At 34.8% G+C, this 15,198-nt stretch overlaps 1 protein-coding gene across 1 annotated transcript; it reads right to left on the bottom strand.

Moving 5' to 3' along the window:
- LOC109721913 (protein timeless homolog) lies at nucleotides 3,863–13,458 on the bottom strand. Its single transcript, XM_020249731.1, has 20 exons — nucleotides 13,166–13,458; nucleotides 12,636–12,788; nucleotides 12,379–12,538; nucleotides 11,247–11,565; nucleotides 10,473–10,610; nucleotides 10,181–10,373; nucleotides 9,958–10,088; nucleotides 9,240–9,458; nucleotides 8,964–9,130; nucleotides 8,445–8,523; nucleotides 7,816–8,340; nucleotides 7,352–7,710; nucleotides 7,131–7,247; nucleotides 6,940–7,044; nucleotides 6,487–6,741; nucleotides 6,012–6,080; nucleotides 5,595–5,813; nucleotides 5,144–5,305; nucleotides 4,711–4,800; nucleotides 3,863–4,497 (listed from the first exon to the last, which is right to left on the bottom strand). The coding sequence occupies exons 1-20, from the start codon at nucleotides 13,266–13,268 to the stop codon at nucleotides 4,254–4,256; spliced, it is 3,807 nt and encodes a 1,268-aa protein (XP_020105320.1). The 5' UTR covers nucleotides 13,269–13,458; the 3' UTR covers nucleotides 3,863–4,253.

Below are 15,198 nucleotides of genomic sequence, written 5' to 3'. Positions count from 1 at the left end.
GGTTTTTTGTTGGCGGATTCGCGGGTACGCACTCGAACTCCGCTGCAGCTGCGTCGCAGTTTCCGTGGTGTCTACGGTTTGGCGGAAGGGGACAGATAACAACGATAATTACAACAACGATGATGGTGCAGTGCGGGTGCAAATGGTTGTGTATATAATATACAAGTTGAGGAGGTTAAAAAAAAAACTAGGCTGAGTGTACTATCGATAGCACGAAAGGCTCCGTATTATAAAGTTGTTTTCAATATTGCGGGTTTTAAATCGACGATCGGCTCCGTTAGACTTGATCTACAACATTGAAAGTATTTGGAAACTAAATTTCATAATTTTTCGGCATCATTTACCTATCAAACGAGTAGTCTAAAAATAAACGGCTGAAAATAAAAATCTAATAAAAAATGATGATAAAAGACTTGAATTTAAGATCAGATGTACTGAACTTACTCTAAATAGTGAAAATAATTTTTTATAAAAAATTCATCAGATTTGAATTGTTTTACACCGTTAAACTCACAAACGCATCGCATCTACCATTAAAATTGTTAATTTTGAAACCTTTTGATCACTAACCAAATAATGTTGAAAAATTATGAAATTTAGTTTCCAAATACTTTCAATGGTATAGATCAAGTCTAACGGAGCCGATTGTCGACTTGGAAGCTGCATCATCGAAAACAACTTGGTAGCACGGAGGCCTCCGTACTACTGATAATATACCAGCCTAGCTCTAAAAAAAATTATATATATANGCCAAAAGGACATCAATTTTTAGTTGAAGAGTTTTCGTGTAAAAGTGAGGTACAGTTTGGAGATCATGGAATGGAGACATTGAATGTGACGACTGAAGCTAAAAAGAAAAAATATTTCAGTAAAAAGCTCTCCAAGAATAACTCATTAAAAAATCTTAATCGTCTAATAAATATCAAAAATTTTTATTTTTAAAATTTAATTATTAAAAAAAAGTAAGGAACTCTTGTACTATGGTAAATGATCGGAGTCTTTGAAATAAGACGTTGTTTAAAAGCACCTCACTGGAGTTTGACAAAACAGCGGCGGTGGGGTGATGTGGGGGGTGAGAATATCACGCACAAGCGCAACTGGATAGCATAGGGAGAATCCACGCGGAGAGTCATCGCGCAGGGACTCGTGGCGGCGAGAATCGAGCGCGTTGGTTTTTGGTTGGCGGATTCGCGGGTACGCACTCGAACTCCGCTGCAGCTGCGTCGTAGTTTCCGTGGTGTCTACGGATTGGTGGAAGGGGACAGATAACAACGATAATTACAACAACGATGATGGTGCAGTGCAGGTGCAAATGGTTGTGTATATAATATACAAGTTGAGGAGGTTAAAAAAAAAAATTAGGCTGAGTATACTATCGGTAACACGAAAGCTTCCGTACTATAAAGTTGTTTTCAATATTGCGGGTTTTAAATCGACGATCGGCTCCGTTAGACTTGATCTACACCATTGAAAGTATTTGGAAACTAAATTTCATAATTTTTTGGCATCATTTACCTATCAAACGAGTAGTCTAAAAATAAACGGCTGAAAGTAAAAATCTAATAAACAATGATGATAAAAGACTTGAATTTAAGATTAGAGGTACTGAACTTACTCTAAATAGTGAAAATAATTTTCTATAAAAAATTCATCAGATTTGAATTGTTTTACACCGTTAAACTCACAAACGCATCACATCTACCGTTAAAATTGTTAAAAAGACTTGAATTTAAGATCAGAGGTACTGAACTTACTCTAAATAGTGAAAATAATTTTCTATAAAAAATTCATCAGATTTGAATTGTTTTACACCGTTAAACTCACAAACACATCGCATCTACCGTTAAAATTGTTAATTTTGAAACCTTTTGATCACTGACCAAATAATGTTGAAAAATTATGAAATTTAGTTTCCAAATGCTTTCAATGGTATATATCAAGTCTAATGAAGCCGATCGTCAATTTAGAAGCCGCATCATCGAAAACAACTTGGTAGCACGGAGGCCTCCGTACTACCGATAGTATACCAGCCTAGCTCTAAAAAAAATTATATATATATATAGAGTTGTGCTAGAATACTATTGGTAGTAAACGGCTTGGTTTACTACCGATTTGTTTTCGATGATAGAGCTTCCAAATTGATGATCGGCACCGTTAAACATGATCTAAACTATTTAAACTATTTGGAAATCAAATTTCACACATTTTCGATATTGTTCTCTTGTGCATCAAGTGAATAGAAAAATGAATGGCTGGAAATGAAGATCCTTCAAAAAGTGATAATACAATTTTTATATTTGAGATCTAGGGTCTAGATCTTATTTTAAATAATTTAAAAAAAATTAACAAAAATTTAGTTGATTTGAACTCTCTTATACCGTTAAACGAGTAAACGCACCATATCGGCCATTAAAATTATAGATTTTGTGACCCTTTGATCGTTCAGTTAGTGATGCCAAAAAATCATGAAATTTGATTTCTAGATAATTTAAATGGTCTAGATCATGTTCAACGGTGCCGATCGTCGATTTGGAAGCTCTATCATCAAAAACAAATCGGTAGTAAACAAAGCAGTTTACTACCGATAGTAGCCCAGTCAAACTCCATATATATATATATATATATATAGAGAGAGAGAGAGATAGCTAGGCTGGTATACTATCGGTAGCACGGAGGCCTCCGTACTACCAAGTTGTTTTCAATGATGCGGCTTCTAAATCGACGATCGGCTCCGTTAGACTTGATCTACACTATTGAAAGTATTTGGAAATTAAATTTCATAATTTTTCGGCATTATTTACCTATCAAACGAGTAGTCTAAAAATGAACGGCTGAAAATGAAAATCTCATAAAAAATAGTGATAAAAGATTTATAATCAAGATCAGATCTACTGATCTTACTCTAAATAGAAAAAAAGAATTTTCTATAAAATTTTATCCATTTGGATTGTTTTACACCATTAAACTCACAAACACCCACAATCGGCCATTAAATTATCAATTTAAGATCTTTTGATCACTAGTCAAATGATGTCGAAAAAATCTGAAATTTAGTTTCCAAATACTTTCAATAGTGTAGATCAAGTCTAACGGAGCCGATCGTCGATTTGGAACCGCATCATCGAAAACAACTTGTAGCACGGAGCGCTCCGTGTACCGATAGCATAGTAGCCAGACTCTACATATATATATTAATATATATATATATATATATATATATATATATATATATATATAATATATAGTATATATAAAATTTAACAAAATTATATATATTAACAAAATATTAACAGAGGAGCAGATGAAAAGAAAACAAATGAAACCATAGAATACTAAATTGATGTACTTTAAACCACAGGATACTAAAGTGAGAACGTGCAAAACCACAGCGTACTAAATTGATACACTTTAAATCACATGGTACTAAAGTGAAAAAGTACGAAACCACATGGTACTAAATTGATACACTTTAAATCACATGGTACTAAAGTGAAAAAGTACGAAACCACAGGAATGATATTTGAAATCTTCCCTAATATTATTCACATGCAACCGACCATTCTAACACAAGTAGCAAAGAGATTGGTGGTTGGCATCCGAAGTTCCAAGTTTGAATACTAGTTTCACATTTCTAGCTATGTTTATTTCTAAATGAAATAAATAAAACGGATAGCATGCTACCTATCTCTCAAAAAACAAAATAAAAAAAATATTCACGACTCTGTTAAGAATTTACATGTAAATAATAATCCAACCGAGTAATTACTATTACTAAGAGAGTAAAAAGTTGATTTATATACACTAAAAAAGAAAAAAAAGGAAAAGTGGTCGGCATGATTTTGATAAAAGATTGGGAGATGGATTGGCGAGAAGGTGAAGTTTAGTTTATATTAACCAAGTCATGTGTCGGAAAGTCTTTTAGGTAGACCTTTAAGTGGTCCCAGTCTCTACCAATAAATAGCCATGTGAGTGAGCACCAAAATAATACGCAACCCTTATGTTGACACCTCATACCAAACTATTGTGCCATTTCTTGCTACTTTATACATGAATAAGAGGGCTAATCCCCACATTAGAAAACTCCATAAGTGCCTAGTAACAGTACATTACATTTATATTGGCATTTATATACTTCTATCCTACACGTGAAGCTCTTTATAATGCTTCAAACTTGTTGAAGTTGAGTTTAAATTCCCTTGCGTGTTTAGCTTCACTCAATTTCGTACCAGATCAAATGATCCAATAGAATCTTCTCACTCATCTTCATCTTCGTCGATAACCAATCTAAGGTTCCTCCGATGCATAACATTTTGAGGGGCAGCAGAGTTTGTATCATCCCCAGAGTCTTCCAATTCCATCAGTTCATTACCTGTTTCTTGCCCCCTGTCATCAGTATAATCTACCTCAGACGCAATATCATCCTCGAGAGCATCAGTGCTGACAACTTCTCTTCTACTTTCAAGATTTGATTCAGACTCATGCTGGCCCATGACATCCCTGCGAAAAGAAAAAGAAAAACAAAATGCTTTGATTGCCGCAAGAGATGAAAAGAAGGCATCCAATAGGATATTAAAAGAAAACATTTCCCAAAGTTCAAATTAATATATTTTGAATATGTGATTGTTTATATGGAACACTTAAGCTAGCAAGTGGAAGATTAAGATCAGATTTCGCTTCACACTGCAACAAGTTACTGCCGGATATACGTACTCGAAAGTAGCGCTTGGAATCTTAGTGTCAGACTCAAGCTTTGAAGTTCTAGCCATTATATCCACTGGTGATATCCTCTTCTTTCTTTGACTACAAAAAGAATATAGAGATAATACATCACTAAGTTAGAGATAATTGGGCTCAAAAGATATAACGAAAATAAACCGAGTAGAAATTGGTACAAAGCATGGGTTTTTGTGAACTTAAAAGGATCGAATATTATATCATAATGCAGTTATGGACATCAAAATGGACTGTTCAAAGACTACTAAGTGACCTTTATGGTGAGGGCTTAGGCTTGGCTGGTTATGCCTGCTTCTCATTACCTCCTAGCCCAAGAGAAGCATAACAGGAACATAGCTTGTAGGCTACGGATAGAGTAAGATAACACATACTCTATTGATTTTGGCAATAAAAAACCGAGCTGACTTACCCGAGAATGGTGCTCAACGTCTCACGATCAGAATCATAATCTTCTGATGCTTTCTTATCCGTGCGCAACATTTCAACATCAGAATTATGGTCTTTCGATGCTTCCACATCCTGTGGTACAATTGTTGCAGCATCCGCCAAAAACATGGTCTTCCTTTGTCTTCTGAGAAAATGTTCAGATGACATCAATCAGGATAAAAACATTTCATAAACAGAGAAAATAGCTTGCTAGTTGGAGAAAGTTGTAATGATATGTTATTAGCATAAGCAAAACAGATGCTCATAGTTAGATCCGCAAAGCTTTACCCTATTATATCACTCTACAGCATTGTTATCTTCAGATGCTATGAAACATAATGTCAGTATCTAATGTGATGATTGTATTCTGGTCGGAACAAATCATTTCAGGAGAACGAGTATGTTTGCTTTGCATATGAATGAAAAAAAATTACTTTGGTAGCATTCCTAGTAATGTCTCTTCATCAGATTGCGCATCACTATCAATAGTTCGTTTGTCTTCTGTAAGCTCCACATCTATAGGTGACACTTTTTTTCCAAGAACAAGTAACCCAAGTTGCTTCAGTTTATGGGAAACTTGGGAAGCAGTGTATGTGTTATCAGCGTCCAATGCCTTTGCAATCATGCGACTGCAATTTTCATCATTCTTATACCTACAAATAACAGAAACCCCTAATTAAATGGGCGTTTAACACAAGTGATAAACTGCACATGGTAAATATAAATATATCATCAGAAGGTTCCTCTTATTCAAACTCGCTGGTTGTTGATGGATACATTCAAATGATAAATTGTAAGAGATTCAAATTTTGCCACAATTATCTACCTCGCAGAACAAACTATATACCTACCGTGCAAACAGTTCTTTGATCTGAAGTTCTTGATCCTTGCTGAAGGCACGTGTTCTTTTTCTTCTATGTCTGAAACAGCCAGTAAGAAAAAAAAAATTGCAACAAAGGGTTGAACTTAGAAACAAGAGTCTGCAAGCAAAATGAGATGACTTGTCTAAACAGAAACTGGTGCATTAAAGATTGTAGAAAAAGGTCTAATGAAAATCACAATCATACTCTCAAATGCCAGTTATAGTATTTATAATTTTATATGAGCATTATTGAGTATTTTGATAAATATGAAAGCACTTATGATATTTTCAATTTCTGGACAGCAGCTATGATGATGATAGTTCAAATATGAATGTGGAGAAAATCAAAATGACTTAATAGGTCCTTTGAGGAATAAATATTGTAATCTTTGTAAATATATAAACTATAAAGCTGCATATTTAGTAACAGCTTGCATAAAAGTTGAAGTGCGAAAACAACTTACATAGAGCTGTCGAGAATGGAGCCTTTCCCGTGATCACTCATACTATGAGAAGCATCTCTTTCCAGTGCATTAAGACGAACAATGTTTGGATCATCTCTTGCTGAAGAGGAAGCACCACCATCCTCGGGCGTTTTTCTTATCCCAGTTCTAAGACCTAGCTGTTTAAGCTTCCGAGAAACTTGAGCTGAAGATACTTTCCCATCAGAGTCTAAAGCTTCTGCAATAAGATGAGCGCATTTGCGCTCGTCCTTGTATCTGAAATGTCCAGGAAAGTTCGTATCAGTGACCTATCTAAAGGAAAACTTAAAAAAGTTCAACAGCACAAACATCATGGAAAGAAGTTTCTCTTGTTTATTACACTCAAATCATACTGACTACCACATGCGCTAATAGAGAAAGAAATGAAGCGTTAAGGAAACTTTCTCATAAAAGAACTTGCAGTTCTACACGTACTTTTCATACAGATTTCTGATTGTGTTCTCTTGTTCTTGGTTCAAAGCAGGAGCCCTTTTCCTCCTAGGTGCCATTGTAGTTTCAAAATTGGGTGAAATAGTATTACTGGAACAACGACAGCTTAATGAGCAGTATTCTCAAGTATTTAACCAAGAAGAAATGCAGTTAAAAGGCAAAAACGATATCATTACCCATTTTTGTCTTCAGAGCCTTTATCCACAAGGGATCTTGAGCTGATCTTTTTATTTGTAACTTCATTTGGTTTATCCAAGTCATCTTCATGAGTACCATCAGATGAAATTTCCTCCCTGTGCAGCAAAACGATGGCTAAATCAACTGCAAGAATTCATAGGAGAAAAGGATGAAAGAATAGAAGTAGAAAAATAACCAAAAAAGCTAACAGATAACCTACGTCTGATGATGAGGATAATAAGGAACGGCTAAATCAGCTTCGTCATCACCAAGAGAGTCTGCTATGCTTTTCTGGACTTGTTCTCTGTTATTTGACAGACCAGTTCCATTATTTCCCAAGTTCCTAATATCTTTCTTGAAGTTGGCTATGTCACACATCAGTGCGTCTGCATTCATGCAATGACACTCTTTTCTTGTCTTCCAGAAGAGTATTTCAACAAAAAACAAAGGTTGTTTTGTCATTAACTTCAGCATCTTCCTCACAAACTTGGTAAGAAAACTTGTAATATTTGCATACTCCTTGCATCTTGTTGATTTTTTGTCAGCTAATATATCATAAATGATGGTGAGAAGTGATAACTGCCAACAAATGAAAGTGAACGCGCTATATGATCAGTCACAAATGTTATCTTTTAGAATTAAATACAATATAAAGGATTTCAATATTTTATCAATGTGCCTTACTTGGTAGAGCATTGGGGTCATCTCCAGATCTTCGCAAAACCTGCGTAGCATGGATATAAGGTGGTGATTTGTACCAACAGAGTTGCTCTTGTAGTACCTCAATAGCCAGCCTAAGTTATTTATAACAGCATTGTTTGCAAAACTAAGGACCAATCTGGATACATTGAAATCAACTTCACTTGTAGCAGGAACCTGATCATCTGTTGAATAATCTGATGTTCCATCTGCTATGTCAATGAAGTTGGTATTCACTTCCTCACTGTCCAGTGGATTTGAGAATAACTTGCCTTCAATATCAGCAGCTTCAGGCAAATTTGGCTCCACTTGCTCCTGCCCTAACTCCCCTGAATCTACAAATGGTTGACAAGTTGGCATGCCAGACTCGTCCAATTGACTGTTTACTTCTGTTGTACTAGCATCTGCCTCTCTCGGTTTTGCAGCTTCTTTATGAACATTTGCAGCTTCTTTGTGAACATTTTCATTTGGCGCCTTCTTTTTTCTACCTCTTCTTGTCTTTTTTGAAACCTAAAATACACCAAACACAACCAAAAAGTAAAGTTATTTTAAATGAGGTTCCTCATTTCCATAAGTGAAAAGTTTAAAAGAAAAAATTTTGAGGAAAGACATACCCTTAACAAACCACATGCTTGAAGCTTCTCCATAAGCCGAAAAACTACATGGATTATTTCTAGTAAATCTGCAAGATCACTAATATATAGAAAAGAGTCTCAGTTAAGAAGGGGAAATGTTGAAATTTTGAAAGAGTACATCATTATATACCAAATATTTGGAATGAGAACAATTTACTAGTTAGAGATGTTTGCTGGCAATACTCAAGTATAATGTCATGAAAAACATATTGACAACACTGATGTGTGCCAAGTTTGCTGCATTACTATTTATAATATAGAATCTGAACAGCTGTTAGTTTAAGTACAGAAGAACCATAATTCACAGCACAAATTAGATACAAAACAAAGCACTTAGAAGGTCGTGTTCTAAATAAAGCATGTAGGGAAATGGAAGCATCATGATGATTTTGTGAGTCCATTTGCTTGAGTTAAGAAAAAGGTACTATAATTGAAATGATGAATGTGAATGAACAAAACAAGTACAACATGATACATATATATATATATTAGAAAGACCTTTTAGGTTGTTTGTGTGAATCAAAAGATTTGAACTGGTTGAAGAGAAAGTGAGTTAGCCCTTGATCTGTCTGATCATAAAACAACTTGTATAGCAAAATCCGAGCTGTTTGCGGTTCCTTAGAATCTTCAGGAAATATCTTCAGCACCAAATCTATCAAACGAATCTGAAGAAAAACAAAGAAATTGAATTACAGCTTGTTGCAAATTCCTAAAAATTTCGGACACACGGCATTCTACCAGGACAGTTGGTAATTCTCAATAATGTGTGCATACCATCTTTTTCATAAGAGAGCCTGCTGCTGATAGAGTCTTATAATCACTAGTCTCTTTCAAACTTTCAAAAGCCTCACGCCACTTGTTTATGACTAAATTGAACATAGCCCCATTCATTGTTGCTGCAACAGATCCACATAGGTCCCCAGAAAATGATGAATGATCAACATCTTCATAATTAAGTGAGGATTCAGATGTAGATCCCTTCATATCCGGTTTCTGAGAGAACAAATTTTTGTATGGTTAAATGCTGCCAACAAAATGCAGGTTATGAAAAGAAAAGACAAAGATTGACTACAGGTGCATTTGGCAAGGTTCTCCGAGTAGTATGAGTTTGTTGCTAATTGTTCTCACAAACCTATTAGTTGGCTCATGTAAGTGTGAAGAGTTTAATATGCAATGCAGTTGACATAAGTAAATTGATCAAACTTCCTAAAAATTATTCAAATGTTAAATCTTAAATGAATTGCTTACAGAAAATCTCAGCAGTAGCCAGTCTAAAGGGAAAGTCCATGATTCGTTAACAAATTGTTTATCACAAAAGTAAAAAAACCAAAACAAGGATGAAAAGTAAAACAATTTCATAACTGAATTGCAGTGTTGGTGTATTAAGAAAGATATATAATTCATTGAAGCACAAGGCAACAGTTCAAAAGGTTCGTCAAGCAAAATCTGCATATAACACTCGAAATATGGAAACTGTCAATTCAGTTCTCACCTTACAAACTAAGGCCCTCTGGTATTGAAAAGAAAAGACAAAAGCAGCAACTTGGAAAAATGTAATAATATCACTGTGCTGAATAGATGGATCCTCTTTCTCGATGTCCCTAAGAATAGACTGCATCAAAACTGATAGGCAGCGCGTTAGCATAAGAAGATAATGTTAGGATGAAAAAAAAAGAAAAAAAAAAACTGATCAAACCATACTTGCATTACCCTACCATTGTAACCTCCTGACAAGAATTGATTTAGAAAATTGTGAAGTAGCTCTGAAATATTTTTCTTTGGCAGGAGTAGGCTCCCATGATCCCATGCAATTCTTTTAAGTGGACCCCTTTGAACCTTATGGACTTTCAGGAAGCTATTTCCACTGGCAGAAGCTGGGTTGCCTTTAAATAGCATTTTAGAGCCATCCTGTGGCAGAGAAAAGAATAATAATTACTATCAATCATCAAGCTGTAGTTAGAGATAATCTCCTTAGTAGCCGACAATTTGTGTAATTGTATGTCCTACCATTGAAAGGCGAGTAAATGTTCCACTAAACATTGAATGGCGTTCTAAGCTCCTTTGCTTGATTATCCTTTTCTTCTCCCTTTCTTCCTCCATAATTGACTTTAGTGAATCTAAGGATGCATTGATATCTCCATCGGTCTGCACATGAAAGAACTCTCAGGTGAAAATTTTCAGATTCTTATATAACTAAGTCAGAATGCAAAAAGTAATAAAAGATCTAATATTCTAACTAACCAGAGAAGTTTCAGAGATCTTATTGAACCAACAAGAGCTAAAGTTTTTTCAAACATAAGCCCTATATCAATTAGAAACTAAAAGTAAAAAATCCACAAATTATGTGAAAATCAGTAGCTAAACAATTTATTGTTTCACAATCATGGTAGTCAATTGGGAAAAAAATAATAATAATGCTCTCACAAGCAATAAAATATATTGCTAATTTAGGCTATCATTTGGCATCATTAAACAACTGGAGTGTTGCCCCAAAAAACAGAATATCCTATAAATCATATTTCTGTTCTCCTTTAAAGAAAAATCCCTTTCTTCTAGGACAATGAGTTGTCTCTATTTCGTAACATTAGCGAACCCGTATTAGTAGTTGGAAATGACCCTATGTTCAAATGTCAAAAGAAGAAAAAAAAACAAAAAAAAAAAATGTTAGCAGTTTCATCTTTTATCAGGATCTAAATTTGTTGCAAGGAGGTGGAGAGAAAAATGTTTGAGAACAATAAGTGAACAAAATCATTATATTATTACAGAACAAAGGGAACAGACCTCTGATTTCTTGTTATAAACTTTAGCAATTAACTCCGGATCCCGGCGAAGAAATATATTGTGGAAAATCTCCAGCAAAAGCAAATTGTCTTGCTGAAGATAACCAGAAGACTCACCAACATGCTGTGTCAGAACTAATATTATGTCCATAATATTTTCTTGAAACAAGAGCTCCAAAATGCTATCTGTCAAACACAAAAATTGTGTTGCCGATCCTGAAGCCTTCTGCTGCAAAGTTATGTCTTGGATGGCTAAGATATTCCGAAACAAAGTAACAACCAGCTGAACCAACTTCCAGTCATCTTCTGTAAAAGAATCACTGATTGGTCGCAACAACAATTTTGAGTCAATGATCATTGTTTGGATGTAGGATAGCAAAATATAAAAGAATAAAAAGTAACAGCAAAGAAAGTTCCAACTTCCAAATACAATGCTTGTGACATCAAAGGTCTTCATGACTAAAATAAGAAATAACAATTAAGGTGATAGATTCTAAAATCTGATATATGTCCATGCATAAATGATCACCTTTTGTAACCCTAAAGTTAACTATCTAGACATTTATGTGCATCTATCGCATCCAGAGGCCACAGTATCAGATTAGATCAATCAACCAAAAATGTTCTTCCCAAGCATCCATATAAGAAGGTACATTGTTTTTATTAGAACAAAACAAAACCAGTCATGGCAATGATCAGCAACTGAAGCTCGTATAGGCCCAGTGCCAGCACTACTGATTTTTCTGTAAAGTGAAAGTGGAATCCTAATTTGTGCAAAAGAAGTCAAATTTATCAAATTTCTTCTTCTTCTTGAAACCATATCAAGGACTTCTATTGTCATCCCCCCTTCTGTTCTCTACATTCTTCCATATTTATTCTTCTTGGTAGCAGTACCCTACAATGGATATACGTCATGGGGAATCACTCGGCATCTTTCCGGTCTTCGTTCATAGTTAAAGTGCTTTCATTTTCAAACAGTATTTATTTTGTCAATTTATGATAATAGAAACGATGCAAGAGATTAGCAATATTTAGTTAACTGAATAATCATAAAGCCTCTACAAGACAAACAAACATTAGTCTCAAGGAGACACTAAAAAAAAAAAGAATGAGGCAGAAGAAATTAACTATACCGTTCCAAATGATCCAATGGGTCTTCGAGAAGAGATACTATAACTGCTATCATCACATTACGTGCCATTGCTGCTTTTAGATCCCACAAACACTCTATCTGCTGTGCTACATCATCAGAGCTTGGATCTACAGGCATGGTGAGGAACACCAAGATCTTAACTGCAGATTATGGTACAGGTTAATGTAACTGATAGAAAACAATAAGGTGATTGTAAAAAATCACAAAGAAAAAAAACAAAACAAAACAAAAAGTTACCAGCACTAATCATCAAATTGTGATCATTCTGATAGTACTCAATGATCGGGATCAGGTCATGAGATACCACATTCCATTTGCAGATCTGTTTGAATACATTTCGCCTTTGCGGATCATCGCGCCGTAGATATCGCTGCAGATCCTTCAGATTATCTAGAGAGATAGTAAAATTAGCAAATGGTAATCGCAAATGTAAAGCGAAATGGACCCTCTCAAATTTTAATCTTTTTTGTTTATTTGAGTGGCTTCAGTCGAATAAACTAGAAATTTTACTAAATATAACAATAATTCCATCAGATTTAATAGCTCCGGTCGTTTTTCAGCAAATGAAACTATAATAAATAACAACTAATAGCTAGTAAAGCTACCAAATTAGACAAAATCCTCAACTTAACAAAGCGGAATAAATCAAATAAAAAAGTGAAAGTTGCGAAGAGATCAACCAAAAATAAAGTGGATAAAGCCATTTTGCTGTAGAAAATTGAGCAATAAATCGATCAGAAAAAGGTCCTCGAGCTTCGAATCCAAACCTAAACAGTTCTCGCCCGTAGTGTAACCAATTATGGCCCCGTCTTCGTCCTCCTCGGCCGATCCGAGCCCCGCACAGATGCCGGAGAGCCCTTCGTCCTCCATGTCCCCCCTTCGATTGAATAGCGCTGGGCAGGGTTTCTAGGGAGCCTTCGTGAATTAGGGTTTCCGATTTTGGGATTAGGGTTTGGGAGAGGGCGTAGTGAGAACGGAAGTGAACGGAGGAGAGAAGAGGAAGCGAAAGAGGAGGGGGGTAAAAGCGGGAATCGGACGCTGCTCCCATCGTTTCCCGCCGGTTTATGATTTTTGTGCCTTTTTCCCGCGCTTTTTCTCGGCGTCGCGTGGTAGGTTAAAAAATCTACCGGCGCATGGTGTGCAGGAGTTGGTGTTGTCACGCCCCATTTTTCTTACTTTTTAAAATTATTAAAATTACTTTAACATTATCTTTTATGAATTATATCTAAACTTTATTCAATAACTAAGTTTTCATTTCTTTTAAATAAAGTTATTTAAAATTTAAATGATTTCAAATTATATTTTAAAAAATAAAGATTTCATGATAAAGGAAAAAAATATATTATACCGATCTAATTAGCACAATCCAAACGGACTGTGTCGTGCTGTACCGCGAGCCGATAATATGGCATAACTCAGCTTATAATGATACGTAGTAACGTAGGTCATATCGTATAAACTACGAATCTTTCGGCCTATTTTACATTCCTAAATAAAATATGAACTACGAATCTTTCGGCCTATTTTACATTCCTAACTAAAATTGTACTTTCAGTCATTAAATTATGAGACTCATATTATCATGTTCTAAACGGTGATCTGTTAGTATAATTTATAATTAGAAATAGATAGCACACTATCCGTTTCGTTTATTTTATTTAAAAATAAACTTAGTTGGAAATGTGAATCAATTAGGGTTCGAACTTGAGACTTCGAGTATCAACCATCGAGCCATTTGCCACTTGCTTTCGACTGTAATATTGTTATCATTATAATATTAGTAACACATTATCATTTAGTCACATAAATTATACCAGAGGATTCAATATTATAATATACAAAATTTAAGACAAAAATTATAATAAATTTAAGAGATAATCATTTAGAATTTGTCTAAACTATCAATCACTTTTATTTAGCTATTCAAAATTTTATAATTTTGATTTTACTAACTAATTTTTTTTAATTTATTTATTTTGAGCCAGTCAATGACACTTTAATTTTAAAATTTGAATACATTCTAATATACTATATATAATTTTTTGTAAATATAAATTCATTAAGTCAGTAATTAGAGCTTAAATTTGAAAGTCAAAGCATTGTTGATTGATTGAAATTAAACAAACTAAAATATTTGATAGTAAAATTAAAAGCTTAAAAGATTAGATGGTAGATTTAAAAAGGTATATAGTTTTGATAAATTTTGTATAATTTTATCTAAATTTAAGTTTGAGAAGCAACCGTGCAAATTTGGGGCCAAAATTTCGTTACTCCCGGTCTATCAGCTTCTTATTTTGCACCTCCAATGTGGACCCCACTTTTCGCCAAGTCCCATCACATGCCTTTCACGTGCTATGCGTAACATTGTTATCCACACCACCGGTAATGTCGACACAACCTAAGATGGCATTTTCGTTATTAAAGCAAACGGTCGGGGCATTAATTACGAACGACGTCAGTCCATTTAAAATGGGTTTCACTGACGGAGACTGCGAGGAGAAAACATTTCCTGCTGCACCCCGCGCATCTCACGTCCCATGCACCGTAATCCTCTCACAAATTTAGTAAAAAAAAAAACTGAATTTGAATTTTATTTTAATTAATTGGACATCATTCAAAAATTATTAAATTTTGATACAGTAATAAGATATTAATTTTAATTTAAAAATTATAGAAGCTTGGCAAAGTTAAAAAAATGTGGCTCACGAAATGTACGGGTGCACCGGGTGTGGGGATGGGAATGTGGGGCGTTTCGTCCTCGATCGATCGATCGATACGATCGAAGAACCCTCGTTTCGTT

The sequence above is a fragment of the Ananas comosus genome, linkage group 16, assembly GCF_001540865.1.
Source record: "Ananas comosus cultivar F153 linkage group 16, ASM154086v1, whole genome shotgun sequence".
NCBI classification, from domain to species: Eukaryota; Viridiplantae; Streptophyta; class Magnoliopsida; order Poales; family Bromeliaceae; genus Ananas; species Ananas comosus.
This window is presented reverse-complemented; position numbering and strand designations above follow the sequence as displayed.

Excerpts from the sequence above, each read along its gene's own strand:
- LOC109721913 (XM_020249731.1), bottom strand. The coding sequence starts at position 13,268 with ATGGAGGACGAAGGGCTCTCCGGCATCTGTGCGGGGCTCGGATCGGCC. Across the intron at positions 12,789-13,165 it reads TACGGGCGAGAACTGTTTAG|ATAATCTGAAGGATCTGCAG; the intron begins GTTTGGATTCGA and ends CTATCTCTCTAG. Across the intron at positions 5,306-5,594 it reads TTACTAGGAATGCTACCAAA|AAGACAAAGGAAGACCATGT; the intron begins GTAATTTTTTTT and ends ACATTTTCTCAG.